General features: G+C 46.7%; 1 protein-coding gene across 3 annotated transcripts in view; it reads left to right on the forward strand.

Annotated features, from left to right (window-relative positions):
- The window catches only part of LOC119446077 (E3 ubiquitin-protein ligase mind-bomb), an 89285-nt gene that overhangs the window by 65414 nt on the left and 5218 nt on the right, over positions 1–18653 (forward strand). For all 3 annotated transcript variants that reach the window (XM_037710415.2, XM_037710417.2, XM_049663879.1), the window contains 5 exons: positions 1279–1436; positions 2301–2463; positions 5629–5783; positions 7276–7402; positions 10911–11132. In XM_037710415.2, coding sequence (XP_037566343.1) covers positions 1279–1436; positions 2301–2463; positions 5629–5783; positions 7276–7402; positions 10911–11132 — 825 coding nt within the window. The remainder of the gene's footprint in view (positions 1–1278; positions 1437–2300; positions 2464–5628; positions 5784–7275; positions 7403–10910; positions 11133–18653) is intronic.

The raw sequence follows: 18653 nt of genomic DNA on the forward strand, positions 1-18653 counted from the left end.
ATTGAACAGTCCCCCCCCCTACCCCCCCGTCCCCAAAGTGATAACAAGATCTAGCCTTACGCTGGATCTCTTCAGATGGCGTTCTAAGAATACGAGAGGGGCAACATGTTGGCGAGATACATAACGTGAGGCAACTCCTGGTGCGCAGCGGGAACAGCACCCTCTCCGCTATCAGGCATCTCAGAACGCTTGCGTGATGCGCAGTGCTACCACCAGCATTGCAGGCATCGTACCTCAGTGGTGCAAGAGATGAGACAGAAGTAGTTTGAAGTGTTTAAAAATGAAAATTTTGGAAATGCCGTTGCCAATGTTGTATAATTGTGTCCTTCTATTCATGTTTTCCATACTCTGCCTGTCTGCTGTTAGTGATCATCCCTGTATTTTATTGACTTGCACTACTGTTTCCTTGGTGTTCCGAATATTGTATGTTTTTACTTCTTGCCCATCCTGCTTGCACCAATGAGGTCTGTAGTGTCGTGTAAATAGAGGTAAGCAAGACTGTCCGCGTTTGCACCTTGAAGTGTACCCTCCAATAGTAGATTGGAATAAGCTGGCCGATAAAACTGTAACACAGGATTCATATCACTTTTCGAGACATATCTTTAATAAAAATCATTTTGCAGTTGCTGAAATTGTTAGTAATAGCACTGTTTCCCTGTATGATTAGAAAATCGCTGAAGTAACGTTTCTTTTTTCCGTCTTTTTTTTTCCCCTTTTATCTGTTCGCTTGTGTGAAGCGCTTGTTTTTGCGCTTATATGAAGCGCTTGTGTGAAGAAACTTTTGAGTGCAGTTCCCAATTTTTGTACTTATTTTCTTTTGTATGTAAAATTATTCGTGTACCACGCTGCTAAGATCTTGCTTAAGATCGCAGTATTTATAAATAAAAAAAATTGTCCGTTCCTCTCAGACCGATTTATGCACAACTGCACTGCAGGGAAGGCAATGCTTGAGCGCACAACGGTAATGATAGCTGCGGGAGGCGGAACGCTGCCCTGTGGCCCGCTGCAGAGCTCATTGAGCAGAGCGTGAGGGTGTGTCCACGTGGCTTCGTCGTTTTTGCAGCCAAACGCGCTGCACATCTCTGGTGCCTCTGGTTGCCTTCTAACCCTCCACCCTCGGGCCCCACGTACGCCATGGATGCCATGACAGCACGACAGTAACGGCGGTTATGCCGGCCCCGCGAACGCACCTCGAGTGCCGTATAATTTTATTGCAATAGTCAGCAAGAAAGAAGCGGAACCTAAATGTTGCTAATACGCTTGAATTGTCCTTTTTAGGGCAGTGGAAGTGGAAAGTCAAAACTGAAGATGACACCTCTGCACTCTGCCTGCTTCCTGGGCAACGAGTCTGCGGTGAATATGATGATAGCGACCGGCGCAGATCTAAATGAAGGGGACAGGGACGGTGACACAGCGCTACATTATGCCGTTTACGGGTAGGTTATCCTGTTTTAATTGTCTATCGAAATGCGTGCATGAGGGCCGGCATGTACGCCAGCGGCACGCATAAAGCGTAAGTTCACAAGCTGCAAGCTCAGAGGGCAGCACATCAAGTTAGCTATAAATCTTCAAATTCGGTACGTGAGAATTCAGCCAACCATCAAACTGCCCTGCTCCAGCTGTATGTGCTTTGGTGCTCCAAAACGTAGTTCCTGAGACGCCCAGATTAAACCTCGCCAACTCTGCAAAAAATTTTCTTCGGGTTGGACAGCGTTACACTTACCACTGTATTCTTAAGTTATCGCCGACTATATAAGTACGCCAAGGATTCAATCTGACAATTTATATAACTTTATGTGCGAAGAAGTGACCCAACTACATAAAAGTACTTTGCAACCATGATGTCACTGACCTACGAGGATTGTAGTGTTGGGGCCAATTAAAAAATGGAGGTTGGGATTCTTTTTCTAACTGTGTGAAGAAATGCTGATGACTTGAATAGGTGCCGGCTGCTTCCCTGCTCCAACGAGTGCTTAAAAAAAAGAGGCACTCCATGAAGAATGAGGTCATAGCGACATACATAAAGAACTAGAGAGTTTTTGCGAACAGTTCAAGAGTAGTGATACAGCCACCGCACAAGAACTATAAGTTCCAATCATCCCTTCGATTTCTGAGGTAATATGCAACCGTCGTTGGCGATAAAGGTGGAATTTAAAAAAAAACGATACTTTACCAGTCTAAACTGATATGGCATGGCTCTTTAGTTTCCTTTAATGTATCTTGGTAACGGTTTTTTGGTTTCACTCAGGATATTCCTGCTTGATTTTCATGCCATTTTCTATACTCTTTTTTTTTTCTAGTGACCAACCAGAAATGGTGGAGTTGCTGATAAACTTCGGCGTCGATGTCAATGCCAGGAACAAGAAAATGTACACGGCTATTCATATTGCAGTCAACAAGGAGTTTGTAAATTGTGTGCGGTCCTTGACCAAGTACACTGCTCAGCTGGACGTAAACACTCAGGTAACATGTTTAATGCTTGAGTTTCAATTAATAATATATTTTGGGGTGCTGTTTGTATACAGCCAAGTGTTTTCACCTACTTTGTAGTTGATGATCTATCTTGTTTACTCCTCATGGGCAGTGTCATTTGAGTCAATTGTGCGCCCTAAACATGGTAACATTCAAAAAGTGCACATTTCCACATTTTTATAGGTAAGCGCCACTCTGCCCTAAATAATGGTAATTCTGTAATCGTGAAGGAAGTGGCGTGATTGCGTACAGGAATGTTACAGCGCACAAAATAGGATGAACGCACGCTCCAAACTAGGCGCTCTTTCATCGTGTTCATCTGGTCGCATCCTCGTCGACATTGCTGACGAACTGCACCGGCAATATGTCAGGAGTAAAGACAGTTCTGACTCTAATACAGCCAAAATGCAAAAGGAATAATGATCCTGAATAATACTGATATGAGGCCTTAAGGAAGGTTACGAATAAAGTTTACGCAAATCGGAGTAAAATTTGCAAGAGCTGAGAATATGGAAATGCTGAGCCGTAGTGTCATGTTTGAGCATGTATTCCATGACGCCTGGAGCTATAGCTGAGTGAATATCGCCGCTGAAACTTTTTTAACGTTGGTACTACGTTCAGACCTGACGAAAAAAGAAACACCCGAAACATCGCAAGTCCACGGTAAATTTGAGATTATTTTAGGTAAAAAAAACGTCACACTTAATAAAAAAACAAAAAAGAAAAAACAACGTGAAGATCCAACGAAATGTCAGAACCTCATTGGCGCGAACCTTTTTTTGAGTTAGCGAGGCAGCAGCGATATATATAGTGGATGACACGCGCACGGCCTCGCCGCCTGTAGCTGATACTTGTTCGTGTCATGAGGACGAAGACCCGGATATATTGAACTCACATATAAACAATTACGTATATATCGAACTTTTTGGCGATCCCCTTCAGATCCGACATATCAGGGCTCCACTGCATGATGCTCGTCGACGGAAGAATGGTGATCTGAGGCCCATCGGGCACAAAAGAACGACACATACGTAAATACATTTAAGGCTTGTATGCCGTTTAATGTCACAGTGGCACATGCTCATGCTGAGGAATTGACCAAGAATGAACCCATACCCAGTGGCCTAAGATAGGAGAATCTCAACTATAAAAATATATAAGAAAATCGAAGAAACCGTTGAATATAATATCGTGCGCTATATTCCCCTAAGAGGTTGGTGCACTTTAGAGATAACTTGAGCCGGCATTGTATGTACAACATTTACGTCGTGATTTATTGTTTAATTACGCAGAACAGTTATGCTCCCTGGCAAAACATTTACAGATAACATTAAGGGCTGTATACGGTGTCCCAGCTAACTTTAGCCAAGCTGTTCCACGAGAAAAAACGATTTTAATAAAACTTACGATGTTTGGTCGTGAGTGGTCAGAACACTCTATACCGTATGTCTTAAGATTATTGTTTCTTAATCATTCCTTTTTTTTTCGTTTGGCTAGTGTTAGCTGAGACGCCCTATACAAGTCGTGTATTCGGCGAGCAGCGTTCGTACCTAGTCCCAACTCTAGGATTGTATAGGCAAACGAAGCTATGCCTTCACACCCACATTGCAATGAAGCTTTCCCTCTCGCGCTTCTTCAAAAGTAAAACTGTAAATTCTTATCAAAGTTACCTTGTTTAGAATGTACGAATGCCTCTTGCACGAATGCAGCTTGCAAACAAGGGGTAGAAAATGGCATGGCAACCTGAAATGCCCAAAGAAGGGGTTGTTCAGTGTCATAGCCAGTCCAGCCGGGCTAACATAAACGGTCCATGGAAACGTTCTGCCTGGTGCGTCCTCACCAGAATTGCTTAAAACCGCACACTCGCATAAAAAAAAGATCTGCCGAGTTGCACAGATCATCTGCCTGAGTTTGGTGCGGTGCTCCTCCATCCCACTCCCCACGTGTAGGGTAGCAAACTGGAGAATGTCTTGTTGACCTCCCTTTCTCTCTCCCTTCTCTCGCTTCAAAGGGGTCTATGCAGGTCTTTGTAGTGCTACGAAGGAAAGAGAAACAGTTTTCCTTTAGATTGATGTAGAATTACCATCCTGAGAGATAGTAAGGGGTGGTAAAATCAAACCAAATTATGAGGTTTAACAAGCAAAAGCTACATATGGGCTACAAGAACCGCTGTAGTGAGGTCGCTCCTGATTAATTTCGGTCTCATGGGTCTCATTACCGTACACACAAACTTAAGTACACCAGCGTTATTTGTTATCGGCAGCTGGAAATTGTCTCACGACTTCGTGTCGAGCAGCAAAACGCCATAGTCACCATAAAACACCAATGTAGAACGACCATTACCGCAACTGGAAGTGCGCCACGCAGAAAAAAAAAGAGTAAAAAAAATAGGCGGAACTGACTTGACACCATCCTTGCGCTCCGCTGCAGTAGTAGAGATGGAAGACAAGGAATGGAGCTTGCGGTCGCTATTCAAGGCGGATGGAAAGAGTTGGCACGGTTGGCAGAGAAGCTCAATTTTAGGCAGCATGGTGGCGCGACAGTTGAATGACTCCCATCTCATCTAATAAAGAACCAATTTGAAAAAAAAATATTCTGGTATAATGTTCGCAAGACGGTGCCCTACAACCTCCGGCGTATAAACAATATTAGCGACGGGGCCAGGTGAAGGACCCCCGAAGAACCCTCCTGTATGGATTCGCCACGTGACCCGGCGAAGCTTGCCTGTGGCTTTGGCATTGTAAGCTGTTAAGAGCTCATCCACGTTTATGGTGTGGGACGTTGAGGGCAGTTTTAAAACGATGTCGAAGTCAGTTTTCAGGCGCTGAGGACAGCCTGTTTACTTACTAACGAGATCCTCAAAAAGCGCGTAATAACGTCCTGTAGCCAATAATTGATTACCGAAATTTCGATAAATATTGGTCTATATTGGGGACGGGGGTCGCCTTTAACGACACCTATGCTTAGCCAGTGATGCACCACAGAATGAAACAACGTCCATATATATTCAGCTGCTTTGTATTTGGCTCAGCAATATTTACTTGTATAACCTAGCCTCATTGTTTACGATAATTCAGTGTTTGGTGTGGATGATGCACTGGTCACTTTGTTTCTCAAGATTTTGTTGCTAAATTTGGGAAACGGTGTTTGCTGTAGGATGAATACGGAGACACGCCACTACATGACGCTGTAGGAAAGCGGAACGAGGAGATCGTTGATCTGCTCGTGAACTTCCCGACCATCGACTTTACCGTGAAGAACAAGCGCAGCTTCAACCCATTCCATCAAGCTGCCTTGAAAGGAAACACACAGTAAGCCTTCTTGGGATGTCGTGTACGTGTGCGCGATGTATGAGCCTACTCGGGCCTACATTCTCTTAAAGAAAAGATACTAAGCAGGGCGCAACGCTGGAATAGCCATGTTTGCTAGTGAAACCACCGTAGTCTTTCGCGTCGCAGTGGTTCCGCAATCTGACACGCTGTGAACGCTGAACATACCGTTCACCTGGGCGGCACGCTGACCATGTATTGCGGTTGTGTATGTTGTAGTCGACAGGAACGACGTCTGTCCCTGAAAACTGTGCCTCACTTTCCGCGATCCCAACACGCTGCATATTCGTGCCACGAATGTAGTCCTCTCAGAGTTGGCCGATGGTCGTGAGTGGGATGTGAACCGGGCGCAGTCGTTTTCCTCCATAGCGATGCTCCATGCATTAACGCCGACGTTGTAGTCGTCTGCCCAGTGAATGTCTTCATTCTTGCATGATGATATGCCCTAGAGCACTGCGCGGGCTCGGGCTTACCCGAAAGTCTGGGCCCGGCCCGTGGGCTGGGCCGCGCCGGGCCGGGATAGGGCAGTTTTTTCACAGGCTCGGGCCGGGCTAGGGGCATGTGCTTTTTGACCCGGGCCCGGGCCAGGCTCGGGTTTTTTGACGCGGGCCAGGGCCGGGCTCGGACTTTCTGGTGGTGTGCACGTAACGTGCAGCGAGATATCCTCGTGCGTCTCGACTCTGAAAAACATGTCTTTTTCGGTCTCGGGCCGGGTTTGGGCCGGTTTCGAGCCGGGCTCGGGCCGAGCTGGGGCCTAAGGTAAAGGGGTGGTGGGCCAGGCCGGGCGGGTAACGAAGATTATTTCCGGGCCCGGGTCTCTCCATAAAACTTTTGGTCGGGCTCGGGCGGGCAGCCCAACGTAAAAACGGGCCTGGGCTGGGTCCGGGCTTAAAAAATCGGCTCATGCAGTGCTCTAAATTATGCCATGAGCCATTTAGAAGATTTGTGGTGCAATATAACTTCGTCTGCACTACTCCCCTTACCGATACAGTTTACAAGAAATGCTTTCGTCCACCCAAGTGTAACATTATGCTTCGTCTAGACAAGGAAACTGCGTACTTTATCAAGCAAATTATCTTCCTGTTTCGAGGGCTTGTCCTCAACTTAGAAGTTTCCTGTGATTCGAGCAGTGCTATTTTAAACTCTTGCTACATTGGATCCACAGCTATGTGACGTACTGCTGCTGACCACCGGACTACCGCAATTTAGGAACCAAATCTCCAGTTTGATCCGCGCCTATGAAGAATTTTCATGAATGTGCAATGCGATGATGCTGGTATAAATACTGTCTGCGTGTCGCTTGCTGAACTTCATACCAGTCAGTCGGTTGTTGCTTTGTAGCGCACGGCTTGAATCTGTCGGAAGGGAAATATTGTAGTTGAGTCCTCCTTGGTAACTAGTCTCAGCACATACTTAATCAAACTAGGTTGAATATTTGCTTTGATTGACGTTTTTGTTGTTTCAATTCTTGAAGTGCAACGGAAAGGATTCTTTCGAAGAAGCCAGAGCTTGTGGACGTGAAGAAAAAGGACGGCTACTCTGCTCTGCATCTGGCGGCACTCAACAACTACTATAGCCTCGCGAAAATCTTGTTGACGAAGGTATGACCATTATCAGTACACCTTATGCAAGATGCAAATTGAAAAAAAGAAATACAATAATTATGTAACAGTTTATTGTCATGCAGTTATGTGTAGCCCATGTTTTCCAGGACTTAATGAGGCAGTGCTGCTTCTACCTCTAAGTCCAACTCAGAACCGAGTAATGTACACGTCTTGACGTATGTACAGGAAATGCTGGAATGGGGAAACGAAAGAGGAGGTCAATTCAAGCTCAGTGTAGGGATAAACGTACACGTTAAGCAGCTATTAGGACCAGTGGCGTAGCCAGAAATTTATTTCAGGGGGGGGGGGGGGGGGCGCCGCCGCCAACCACCACTCCTCCCACTTTTTTCACCTTCCTCTCTCTCTCTCTCTCTCTCTATATATATATATATATATATATATATGCTGTCCTTGGTGTCATTGTAGATTAGCTTCATATGATATGACTAATAAACATCCGAGCCCTCTGCTTCCTTTCTTTTCGGTCACATATATATAGAGGTTGTATGCCACGCAAAGACACACGCCTAGCACTCCCCGGACAAGAATGCTTTAACACCGAGGACGCACGTTCTTGTGTGGCCGAAACAATGCTTTGCGGAACTTTGCCAAAGTTTTTCATTGCTAAGGCGTGCAGCCACTTCGCATCAAATTATGTCATCCTTATGCCATTTTTAAAATGATATTACAAAAATCCAAAATTTTATTGACGAATTCATGCATTTATATAATAAATGTCGATGACTTAGCTGGCACATGACTTGGAAAGGTGAACAGTGCTTTCGCCGTTGTGGGCATGCTATAATATTCTATGGTTCAAAATACACGAATGGAGCTTTGCGCTAGGACTTCGATAGTATGATATGATGCAAGTTTTACTCACTTTCGATCACCTGCTGTCGACTTGTTTGAAGAGATGTTTAAGTACCTCGCGATCATGGTATAGTAGTCATCACGTGACGCAAGTTATTTGATCACACTCAGGAATTTATGAGGCAGACAGTCCGAAACAGGGCTGCTTCCTGTGTAGAAGCCTTTGTGAAAATTACGGCATCTGTACTTTGCAGTAAAATAAGGGCCAGTGCCTGGTTCCGAGAGATTTGAAAGCGTAGTGTCTCCTCACACCCGTCTAAGTTGGGTTGGGCTCTCCGCATCGAGCAGCAGTGTTACGACGGCGTTGGTGAGCCGCAGCTATAGGCAACTGGTCGCGGCTGTCTGGTGTTGAGCGATCGCGCAGTGACGAGACGCTCTCCCTATGTCCATAACTATCCGCAAACTTCGTGCTTGGCGCGTTTAATGCGCTTCCAACCCCTCCCCCTTCGAACCGCCTTGCTTTGCTTTCACATTCAAGCTTACCCTTTCATCCGTGTCGCTCTTTCGGAGCCCACTTACTCAAACTTTCTGTTCCGTGGCATAGGGGGAAGGGGAGTGGGTTCGTCATAAAATTTGGGGGGGGGGGGGAGAGTTACGATATCCCAACCCCCCACCCTTCCTGGCTACGCCAATGATTAGGACGGACTTTATTCCACAAGTTTCCAGCTGTAACATTGTGGCAAGGTTTAGAGGCGCCATTGCCACTAAAAGGTGGCACAGTAGGCGGACCATAAGGTGTAGCACACTAGGCACACTCATAGAAAGAGCTCACGGTGCCTTGGAGAAAGGTTGTCATAGCCTAAGCAGATGTTTTGGCAAGCATGTTTTTCGTCATGAAAATACCTTTCGCATTAAAATTACAGGCAACGTCAATATTACCCTTCGTTGTTCCTTATGAATGCTCAATGCTTAAGAAAATTTGAGGCTACCCAAGGTTCCAAATAGCTTTTTTCGTGGTTTGAATTCAAAATACCGTGATGTAGAACGACACACTACGCATGCGCAGGCAGCGATCGGTCCTTGATCAGATGTAAATCTTATGACAAGTGAAGTAAATTTATACAACTGTTAGAGAGAGTGGGCTACCTGAAATCATGGGGGTCTCGGTGTCTGTAGCCCATGCAAAAAAAGTAAAGGCCGAACCGCAAGCAACCGATTTTCGACGAACTTTTGGCGTCGATGCTCAACGAGGTTTATTGACGGCTCTCAACCCCAAGAGACTCTCGGCTTCGACATATTTCAAGCGTGGCGCAATGTAGTGAGATCCTCCCTTCTTAATGGCCCCGAATTTAGCCGGCCAGTTTTGCAAAATCATGCTCAAGTTGTTTTTACTTCATAAGGACTCCTTGTAGTTTTAAAACTTCGTATAAATTGTCCATAGCTCTATCGCAAATACAGTGTAGACCGCTTATAACGTAAGTCGTCGGAGTCGCGAATATCTGCACTATAAGCGGTACCGCACTATAACCAAAACAACAATTTTCAAGCACTGCACGTATGCAAAACATGTAGACCAAGCATGTAAACACGCTTTGTACTATCGCGCGCACATCGCGATTACGTTTTCGCCAGTGAGCTGGCGAAAACATAATCGCGATGTAGCCGGTGCTCTTCAAGCTCGACAGTTTTGCACCGAGTTAAAACGAAACAACCGTTTGCCGCAACCGCTGCGGAAAAAACCGTGACCGCTATCGACACGATTATGAACGGCGACTTTGCGGTGCTGAAGGCACGCGCCCGACGCACGCACCGAGTCTGGACGAATTAACTATCATTCGCTGCAACAACTGCAGTCGAAACCGCGGTCGCTATCTATGCGATCATCGATGGCGACTACGCAGTTCTTTAGGCACGCGGCCGACGCGCGTACCGAGTAAAAACGAAACTACTGTTCGTCGCAACCGCTGCGGAGAAAACCGAGGCCGCTATCGACGCGATCGTGGATGACGACTACGCAGTTACGAAATCCCGCGGCCAACGCGGTGTTATGCGCGGCGGTAAACGCAAGAATACAGGCTTTAAAGACACAAATAGGCTCGAAGCGTTCCGCGGTTGCTGTCATTCACGTACGATTTCAACTGATGGCTGTGGCGATGCGGACTCCGCCGCTTCGTTTCGGTTGGACGCTAGCGCCGTTCTTGCTCTGTTGCGTCGCACATTTGCGGCGCTCCGCGCTCACCGAGCTCCGAAAGTAGTCCGAATTAACCGATGTGCGGCCAAATAAGTCCGAATTAACGAGAGTTTGATTGCATTAAATAATGTATACGCCGGCCGGCAGCACGCACCTTGTTGAGAAGCGTTCTCTCTGCCGCCCTTGTCGGCGAGATTTTCCCGCGGAAGCCGCATTATGGAGTCATATGGAAGCCGCATTAAGTCATATGGAGCATGAGCAATGTGTCTGCAAAGCTCGTTCGCCATGCACTCCCCAAGTAGCACAAAACATTTACAGCATTGTTCACTCTCATCCCAGCAGTTCTAAACGTTGTACGTAATCTGACGAGGCTTACTAAAGGTATGACATCCGGCATATGGCGGGCAAACTGAAACACGCATGTTATTCATCGCCACAGAAAGCTCTTGTGAACGCTATGAAAGTGGTAATTTTCCTGCGCGTTCCCCTTTTTTTTTTTAGGGCCGCTGCACTATTGACCTCAAGAACGACGAACAACAAACGGCACTCTTGCTTGCTGTGTACAAAGGCCACTGCGACCTTGCCGAACTGCTAGTCGAAGCCGGTGCGAACATTAACGAACCAGATGAGGACGGCGACACTCCCATGCACGTGAGCCTGATGAGACGATCGGAGATCAAGGTCCAATCTCTCAGTTCCGTCAGAGCGCCGGCCACGAGAATGGTAGGTTGTACTTGTAAAGCATGTTGTCCGCGACGGAAAAATGCAACTGCGCCAACAAGCGGATAGTCATGTCAAAACAAGCCCAAACAAACCTCAAAGCGTGTTGAAATACTACGTCTATCTGCGAAGACTGTTTCAAATTATTAGATAGGGAATTAGAGGCAAAATAATTTCTGGCCATCAAGCTTCATAGCAGCCGCAGCCATTATGGTATGCTAGCTAATTGCAGATCCAGTCCTTAATTAACAATTTACTAGCTGATCTAAAAATGTTCTAAATATTGAATTTGCGGGTGAGGGGGAATGTTTGAACTGTAGAATTAAAGTGAGCTAGTACCCCAAAAATAACCTTGTGGTACAAACACTGCGCCTTGTACCATAGTGCGAGGGATAAGTACTAAAAAGTTTTGATGTGTTGATTATATTTTTTCGTGTTCTTGGCAGTTTCGTTCTGCTATTTTTGTTTCACGTACACTGCTTCACAATAGTATTTACCTGTTAATTATATTTGTGTTTCATTTGCGCGACACACTTGTATTTATCTTTCATGACGTAGCAAACCAAGCCATACTTTTATGTGTGCTTATTCACCTGTGTTTTATAAACACACCCCCCTGAATTTTTTTTTCGTGCTGGATTTAGGTGTACCTCTTTCTGTATTTCGACGAGGTCACCTATCTCTGTCTACCACTTCTCTTGTTCTTTCAGGGTAAAGAAGGTAACCGAAATAAATTAATTAATGCTTGAGTAATTAATAAATAAGCAATGAAATGGCAACGAATGCATCACTTTACAGTTAATGTTTGCCGAACTCAGAAAAAGAAATGCATTACGGAAAACTACAAACTCAAACAGCGATCTATGCCTTGGACCATTGTCACTCCCCATTTCCCCGAGACTGCGGCTCAGTACAGTTTCTAGGAAAATGTATGTTAAGTCTGTGCTGGCTGACTTCAATTCTGAAATTGCATCTCCGCCGAGGTAAATATTTTAAAAATGTCAAAAGCAAAATTCGTGATGTGTTAAGTGTATCGACGATTATCACTAAAACATTAATGTGACGTCACGTCCATAGCACCTTCGTCATTCCATCGACTCCATTCCTGTTTCGTCACTCCATCGTTGACATAGTCGTTGTCATACCGTCATTTTCATGGCCAGCGCTGGGGATCGAATTTAATACAGCAAATTGGGCGCCGATCTCGAGTCGTGGTATTTCGCACATTGCCGAAGCAATGGAAATCTCGGAATGACAACTACAGATTCTTAGTGAAGGTGTCCACAGCAATACGATGTGTCACTGCATTGCTTGAATGGTAATCGCATTAACGCGTTGACAGTCATCGTGAGATGGGTTCTGCCGGAATTTCATTACCTCTTTAACCCCTAAGCCCGCGTTCTACTCGTTTACCCATTTATACGAATGTCACCGAGAACAAACGCTACACTAGCCGACGCCGCAGTTTGCTCGACATGAATGAGCAACGCGTGTCTGCTTACTAATGATGCATATTATCGCGCTGTTTACATTTATTCATTTGAGGTTATTCGCTGCGATGGTGGTGTTGCCCAAACACCACAATCATGCGTTTAAAGGCCTCACATGTCACGACGTCCACGGCTGCAGAGCTCATGGCTCTGCGCAGTGCACTTCAATTTATAGACGCAGAGAGTCCTGGTACATGGGCCGTGTTTTCCGACTCGAGACCGGCTTTACAAAGTATGCAGGCAGTTCTCCGACGTGGAGCTCACAAACAACTAACCTACGAATTTGTCAAACTTCACCACGACGTCAAACAGAAAGGCCACGAAATTATTTTCCAATGGCTACCTGGCCATTGCAGGATCAGTGGAAACGATCTCGCTGACAAAGCTGCCCGAGAGTCACATCAAGAACAACACAGCGTTCCTATTCCTCTTTCCAGGACAGACGCTGGAAGGCAGCTTCGTCATCTGGCACGCCAGCTCTCTTTAACAGAGTGGAACACCCCAAATATAAAGCGCCCCAGGCTACACGAACTGAACCCTTCGTTCCAACTCCGACCTCCACCCGGGATTCACCGACGTGAGGCATCGCTTCTATACCGGCTGTGGTCGGGAGTGGCTTTCACGAAGGCTTACTGTGCTTTGATTGGAATAGCCAAAAGTGCTACGTGCGACGTCTGCGGCAGCGAAGAGAACATAGAACATGTATTGTGTCACTGCGATCGATTTCAGTCGGAAAGACAAACTTCATCGAACGCATTGCGACGACTTGACGATCGACCGTTGTCCGTGCAGGTGCTCCTTGAAGACCGCCCCCATCGCTCGTCGGCCCACAAAGCTGTGAAGGCACTATTGTCTTTCTTGAGGACGACTGGCCTATGTGAACGCCTTTGAATTGCTCAGGCCCTCCGTGTGCGTGCGCGAGCTCACCGTGTCCTTCCTCCCCCCCCCCCCCTCCTCTCTCTATCACATCTTTCTATTCCCTCTTTCCAGTCCCCCAGAGTATGGTAGCCAACCAGACGCATTTCCGGTTAACATCCCTGCCTTCTCTTTCTTTCCTCCTCCTCCTCCTCCATAGCGTCTGGTGACTGTGTCCGTTTCCCCGTCGTGGTGCGCCCCCCGGTTGGCGTATGCTCAGGCGCTGGCGTATATACATGTACAGCTCGGTCCACTCTTAGAGGGAACACGCGAGCGCGTGGCCGGCGGCACGCGCCGCGCTAGCTGGCGGCGAGATTTGTAAACGCAGCGCATGCGCATAGAGTCGTAAGGGTGGCGCGTGCCCCGCTTCGTCTGCTACTTCTCCGCCCCTGCGCTCGACAAGGATGCGTTTTTTTCGCAGTGGGATTTATCTAGCAGAAAAAAAAGTAAGTTTTGTTTGTCGGCTGCAGTCTGTCGCGAGTTTTAACTCGACTCGGTTCTTGTTCGTTGAAGCAACGTCCACAGAAGCTCCATAATTAGGATATTTTTGATATCGAATGGAGATGCAGTTTTATGAAAATTCTGTTACACCCACACGTGCGCGCAATGAGGTAAGGTGTGCATAGAACGACGCATGAAAGTAAACGTGGAGGAGCAAATTTATTGATTATATTTTTGCGACAGAGGGTATATGGGGACAGAACTAGTCACACGACTTTAAAAGGATGCAAAGCTGGCAGTGTGTTGGCACAAGTCTATGCTCTGCAGAACGCAAAAAAACAACAAAAAAAAAACGCACACGTGTGCAAGGGAAATAGGACCAAGCGCTGCGCACAGCTGAGAAAATTTACCCGAATAATGGTTGTGGAGCAACCCGTAACTGTGGAATTCTGCAAAAGTGATAACGAAGCCTGTCTCTTCCGCAACCTTGTGTCAATGCTAACCGATAAGCTAGTCGTATGGTTATCACGTACTGCTCGCAGCAACTGGCCACTTTTCATAAGAGACAAAACAATTGAAGCCCGATGCAGCGAGCATACCAAGTTTGTCCATCCAACCATATAATGTCCGCCTATTCAACAAGCGGGAGGCAGGGTTGGTATAAGTGCTGCACAGTGCGAAAAAAAAAAAAAAAGTCGGATGCGCCAGCGCTTTCTAGCGCTGGGGCGGAGAAGTAGCAGACGACGCAGGGCATGCACCGCCCGAATAAATCTATGCGCATGCTCAATGTTTCGAAATCTCGCCAGCAGTTAGTGCTCCGCGGACCGCTGGCCATGCGCTCGCGTGTTCCCTCTAAGAGTGGACCGAGCTGTACCTACAAGAGAAAGTAAGAGGTACAGGCGTAGCAGCAGACAAGATGGCGTGGAAGAAATTACACCATCTCTTCGTCTCGTTGATATATTGTCACGTTGTTGTGACAGTGAAGAATAAGACACTGCCAAAGGCGTGAGTTAAGAAGCTAATTCTTTATTTGGAGAATTTGTGCCCAGAGAAATCAAGCAACACTCAACGCACAATGGTAGTGCCGTTCACTGTCGTCGGTCGTCGAAATCTCATCTACGGGTCAAGTGTGTCTGCTAATTATGCATGACTCATCATGCATTCTAGCGTTATCGCTGGTGCTCGCGTACATTCCATAATGTGCTCCCCTGTTCGCTTCGTGCACGCATTCTGATTATACAAGATTCTTTCGCCATAGGAACGGCCGACAGCATTCAATAATGTTCCGCTACATGCGGGCGCGTTTTGCCACTCGATAACCTTGTAAGACTGGTCAGCCTGTAAAAAAAGGGCCACGGGAAAAATATCAAAGTACGCTTGTCAATACTGCCTGACAAGATACCTTCGTGACAGTCTCGCGACAGAAACTCGCGGACAAAATCACTGACACGGGGCGAATCAGGCTGCTATATCAGGCGTCGGGTCAAATGGCTTGATTTGGCGGACGAGAGCAAGCTTGTACGAACCCGCGAAGGACCACACAGGAGAACAGTGGTCGGGGCACAAGCGTAGTGATTTTAAGGAACAACAAAGGAATGATGATGATGACAGTGGGTAAGCGAGGAAGAGTATGCAGCGCACCCCCTTCCCGCGCGGACAAAAAAGGGGAAAGCTTGCACTAGGCCGCGCAAAGCTTAAGACACATCGAAGTTGGCCGACTGATTGCGTCTTTTGGTTGTAGCTAGGTTGAACTTGGCTATGACGAGGTTTAAACTTGGTTGTAGCTAGGCTTATACTCGTGTAGATAGGTTGAACATGGTAGTAGCTAGGTTCGGCCTTGGCTGCGCCTGAGTTGAGCTTGGTTATGCTAGGCATCTATTAGCTGATTATGATTTAATCAATCGGCCAGCTTCGCTGTGTCTTAAGCTTTGCGCGGCCTAGTGCACGATTTCGCCTTTTTTATTTCCTGGCCTCGCAAGACGGACTCACAGAAAGTTCTCCACAGTCGTACTTCGTCAATCTCTGTAAAATACGCGCACCGGCATCCTCTTCATGCATGCAGTAGGCTCACTGCGCGTTGCATAGCGCAGCTTGCAACAGCGATACCGCGTTCCAATGCCGACACCGCGTTCCTGCAGACCCGCTCCGTGAATGCGTGTCTCTCTCTCTCGGACTTACGGCCGTAACTGCGCGTTGTATAGCGCAGCTTGCAACACCGACACCGCGTTGCAATGCCGACAACGCGTTCCAGCAGACCCGCTGCATGAATGCGTCTCTCTCTTGCTCTCATTTCCTTTATCTCTCTCCCGAGCATAGCGCGCAAATCATCTTCTTCACCTCTCAGAGCATTGGCACGAGCGCGGGCGAACGCGCCAGCTGTGGACGAAGACGACGACGCTCGAACGCAATCATATGGTTCGCATAATAGTCATTTATTTTTATTCTTATACTTATGTATTTATAAATTAATTTATTTCAAATTTCTATCATAATACCACCCGGTTCGTGGCCTATCCCCCTCAGTGGTTGTGCCAAGTGTTGAGGCATCATCATCATCATCATGCATGCTCTGCAAACGTGGCTGTATAGCCTAGTTCAACAAAGAAAAAAAAAAGTGGCTGTATAGCCTAGTGGTTACGACGCTCCTCTTGGGACCGTGGGTACGCGGGCTCGAATCCCGCCTCGGTAAGAAAGTTTTTCTTTTATTTATTTCTTCATTGCTGATGGTGATAGTTTCTTGATACGAACCACGAATTATGGCTGGATTAAACAGTTTCTATGTTAAAAAAGGGCTATACATGTCCGTACCCTTCGTGACAAGAGAGTCCGGTGAAGCCATACAAGAACGTGAAAGTCCAGTATAGGCCTGTGTAGTGAATGTGAAGGAAACCTGGCCCAGGTTCACTGGTTTGTATGGAGTCGTCTTGTGATCGGAATCCGTCGCGATCTGCGCCGTGTCCTTATAATCTTGCCAAATACACAGTAGGGCATTGTTTCGTAGTATCGAAAAGTTAGACAACGTTTCTCAGCGTTCAACATCAGAAAATGACGCTTAGTATTCTGTTCTGGTTGCTTGGTCTTTCTGGAAACTGTAAACGCCGTCATGCGATGTAAAGCGTCGGCAAAGCACTCTACGAAACGAGAACCTTGTTCTGTCATTACACTGCGTTCATTAGGCGCAGATGTCTTGGCTCTATTGCATGGTGGTGCTTGCCTTACTGCATATCTGCGTCTGTCGTATTCTTACTGGTCGAATGTTAGTTGTTTGTGCCACGTAGACTTCGTTCAGAGTTAAGCAGTCAGTTCTCACAGCTAGAGACAGGGTAGTCTGCAGACGGTCTTATACGTTGATTGCACTGCGACGGTCCGCCTCCTGTCGTCCGCACTTGTACTGACTGAAAGTGATTTGTCTATGCCGGTTCATTCGTGAGCCTTTGTGCCTTCATGGCCCCCACTACAACAGTGAGCATGCGTCGCTTGTCCTGGAAAGTACCGTGACTCTTTGATGAAATTCTGAGCATTGTAAATTCCCGCATTGTGGCTAACCGAACGTATCGTCGAATATTCTTTTGTAGATTCAGTTGCGCGTATGTCATGCATCGTATAAAAAGGCTCTTGAGGCATCGATTTGACTACAATAGCTGGTTTTAGTTGCATTTTCGTGCTTTCGACGCCGCGGCTCTATAGTCAAACACGATGAAATCACCTGCTGGATGTCAATTCCGCTATTTACGTCGCTGAGGGCGTTATTGCGCGTTTCAGGCGCGACACTTTCGCGTTTAGGAAGTACGATCATGTCAATGAAGATTTCTGTCTCTTTGTAATTTGTTCTTGCACATTCTTCAATCTGGTCGTGGCTTCCAGCTTCAGACTTTCAATCTGTGACATCTTGCTTCGGTTTTACCATCATTTCGTGGCGTAGGAGTAAGTCTTGCCATTTCCCTTCGGGATATCTGTGGTAAGCTTACATAAGCACTCTGCCTCCTCTCAATAGCAAAGTTTATTTTCGACTTTATCGTAACCAGTTTATTACTGTAGTCTATCTGACGGGTATATTCGGCGCATAGGTACTTTTTCGTCAGAAGTCAGTACTTCGATTTTGTTTTGTGTAGGAAACAAAGCCGCTCCTGAAGCATTTTGATGCAGCTGCTCATCAGGTAAAGTTGAAGCGGTGGGGCCTCACTGAGCGCCACGTCGATATTGTTGAAGGTGAGGCTTACCGTCGTTCAGATAAGTGCACCTTATCCATGGTGAGCTTGGCCTCCTTATTGCTGGCGGCTCTCGGTGGATGGATAGAGATGGTCGGTTGCGTCGATTCCGCTTTTCCCGGGGAATTCATGCGAGGGCTTATTTTCATTCGGTCCTGGAGGCTGTTTGGTCGTTGATTAATACAGCTCCCAGGGTTCACAGCACCATTTTGTATAAACCCGCGAACGAACACCCAAGAAGAACGGTCGGGGAACAAAAGTGGTGGTTTATGGAACAAAGGGATGATGATGATTGTGGGTGAGCGAGCAAGAAATTTCAGTGAATGATGTCACTATGTGGGGACGCAGACGACGCCGAATAGGTTTGACAAGTGCAATCTCATAAATGATTTCGGTGAGCTGACGCATAACCCGGTAGGGCCAGCGTAATAGGAGCTACTCTGAGAGATAAACTTTTTGAGTTGTTGGTC

The sequence above is a fragment of the Dermacentor silvarum genome, chromosome 3 (assembly GCF_013339745.2).
Source record: "Dermacentor silvarum isolate Dsil-2018 chromosome 3, BIME_Dsil_1.4, whole genome shotgun sequence".
NCBI classification, from domain to species: Eukaryota; Metazoa; Arthropoda; class Arachnida; order Ixodida; family Ixodidae; genus Dermacentor; species Dermacentor silvarum.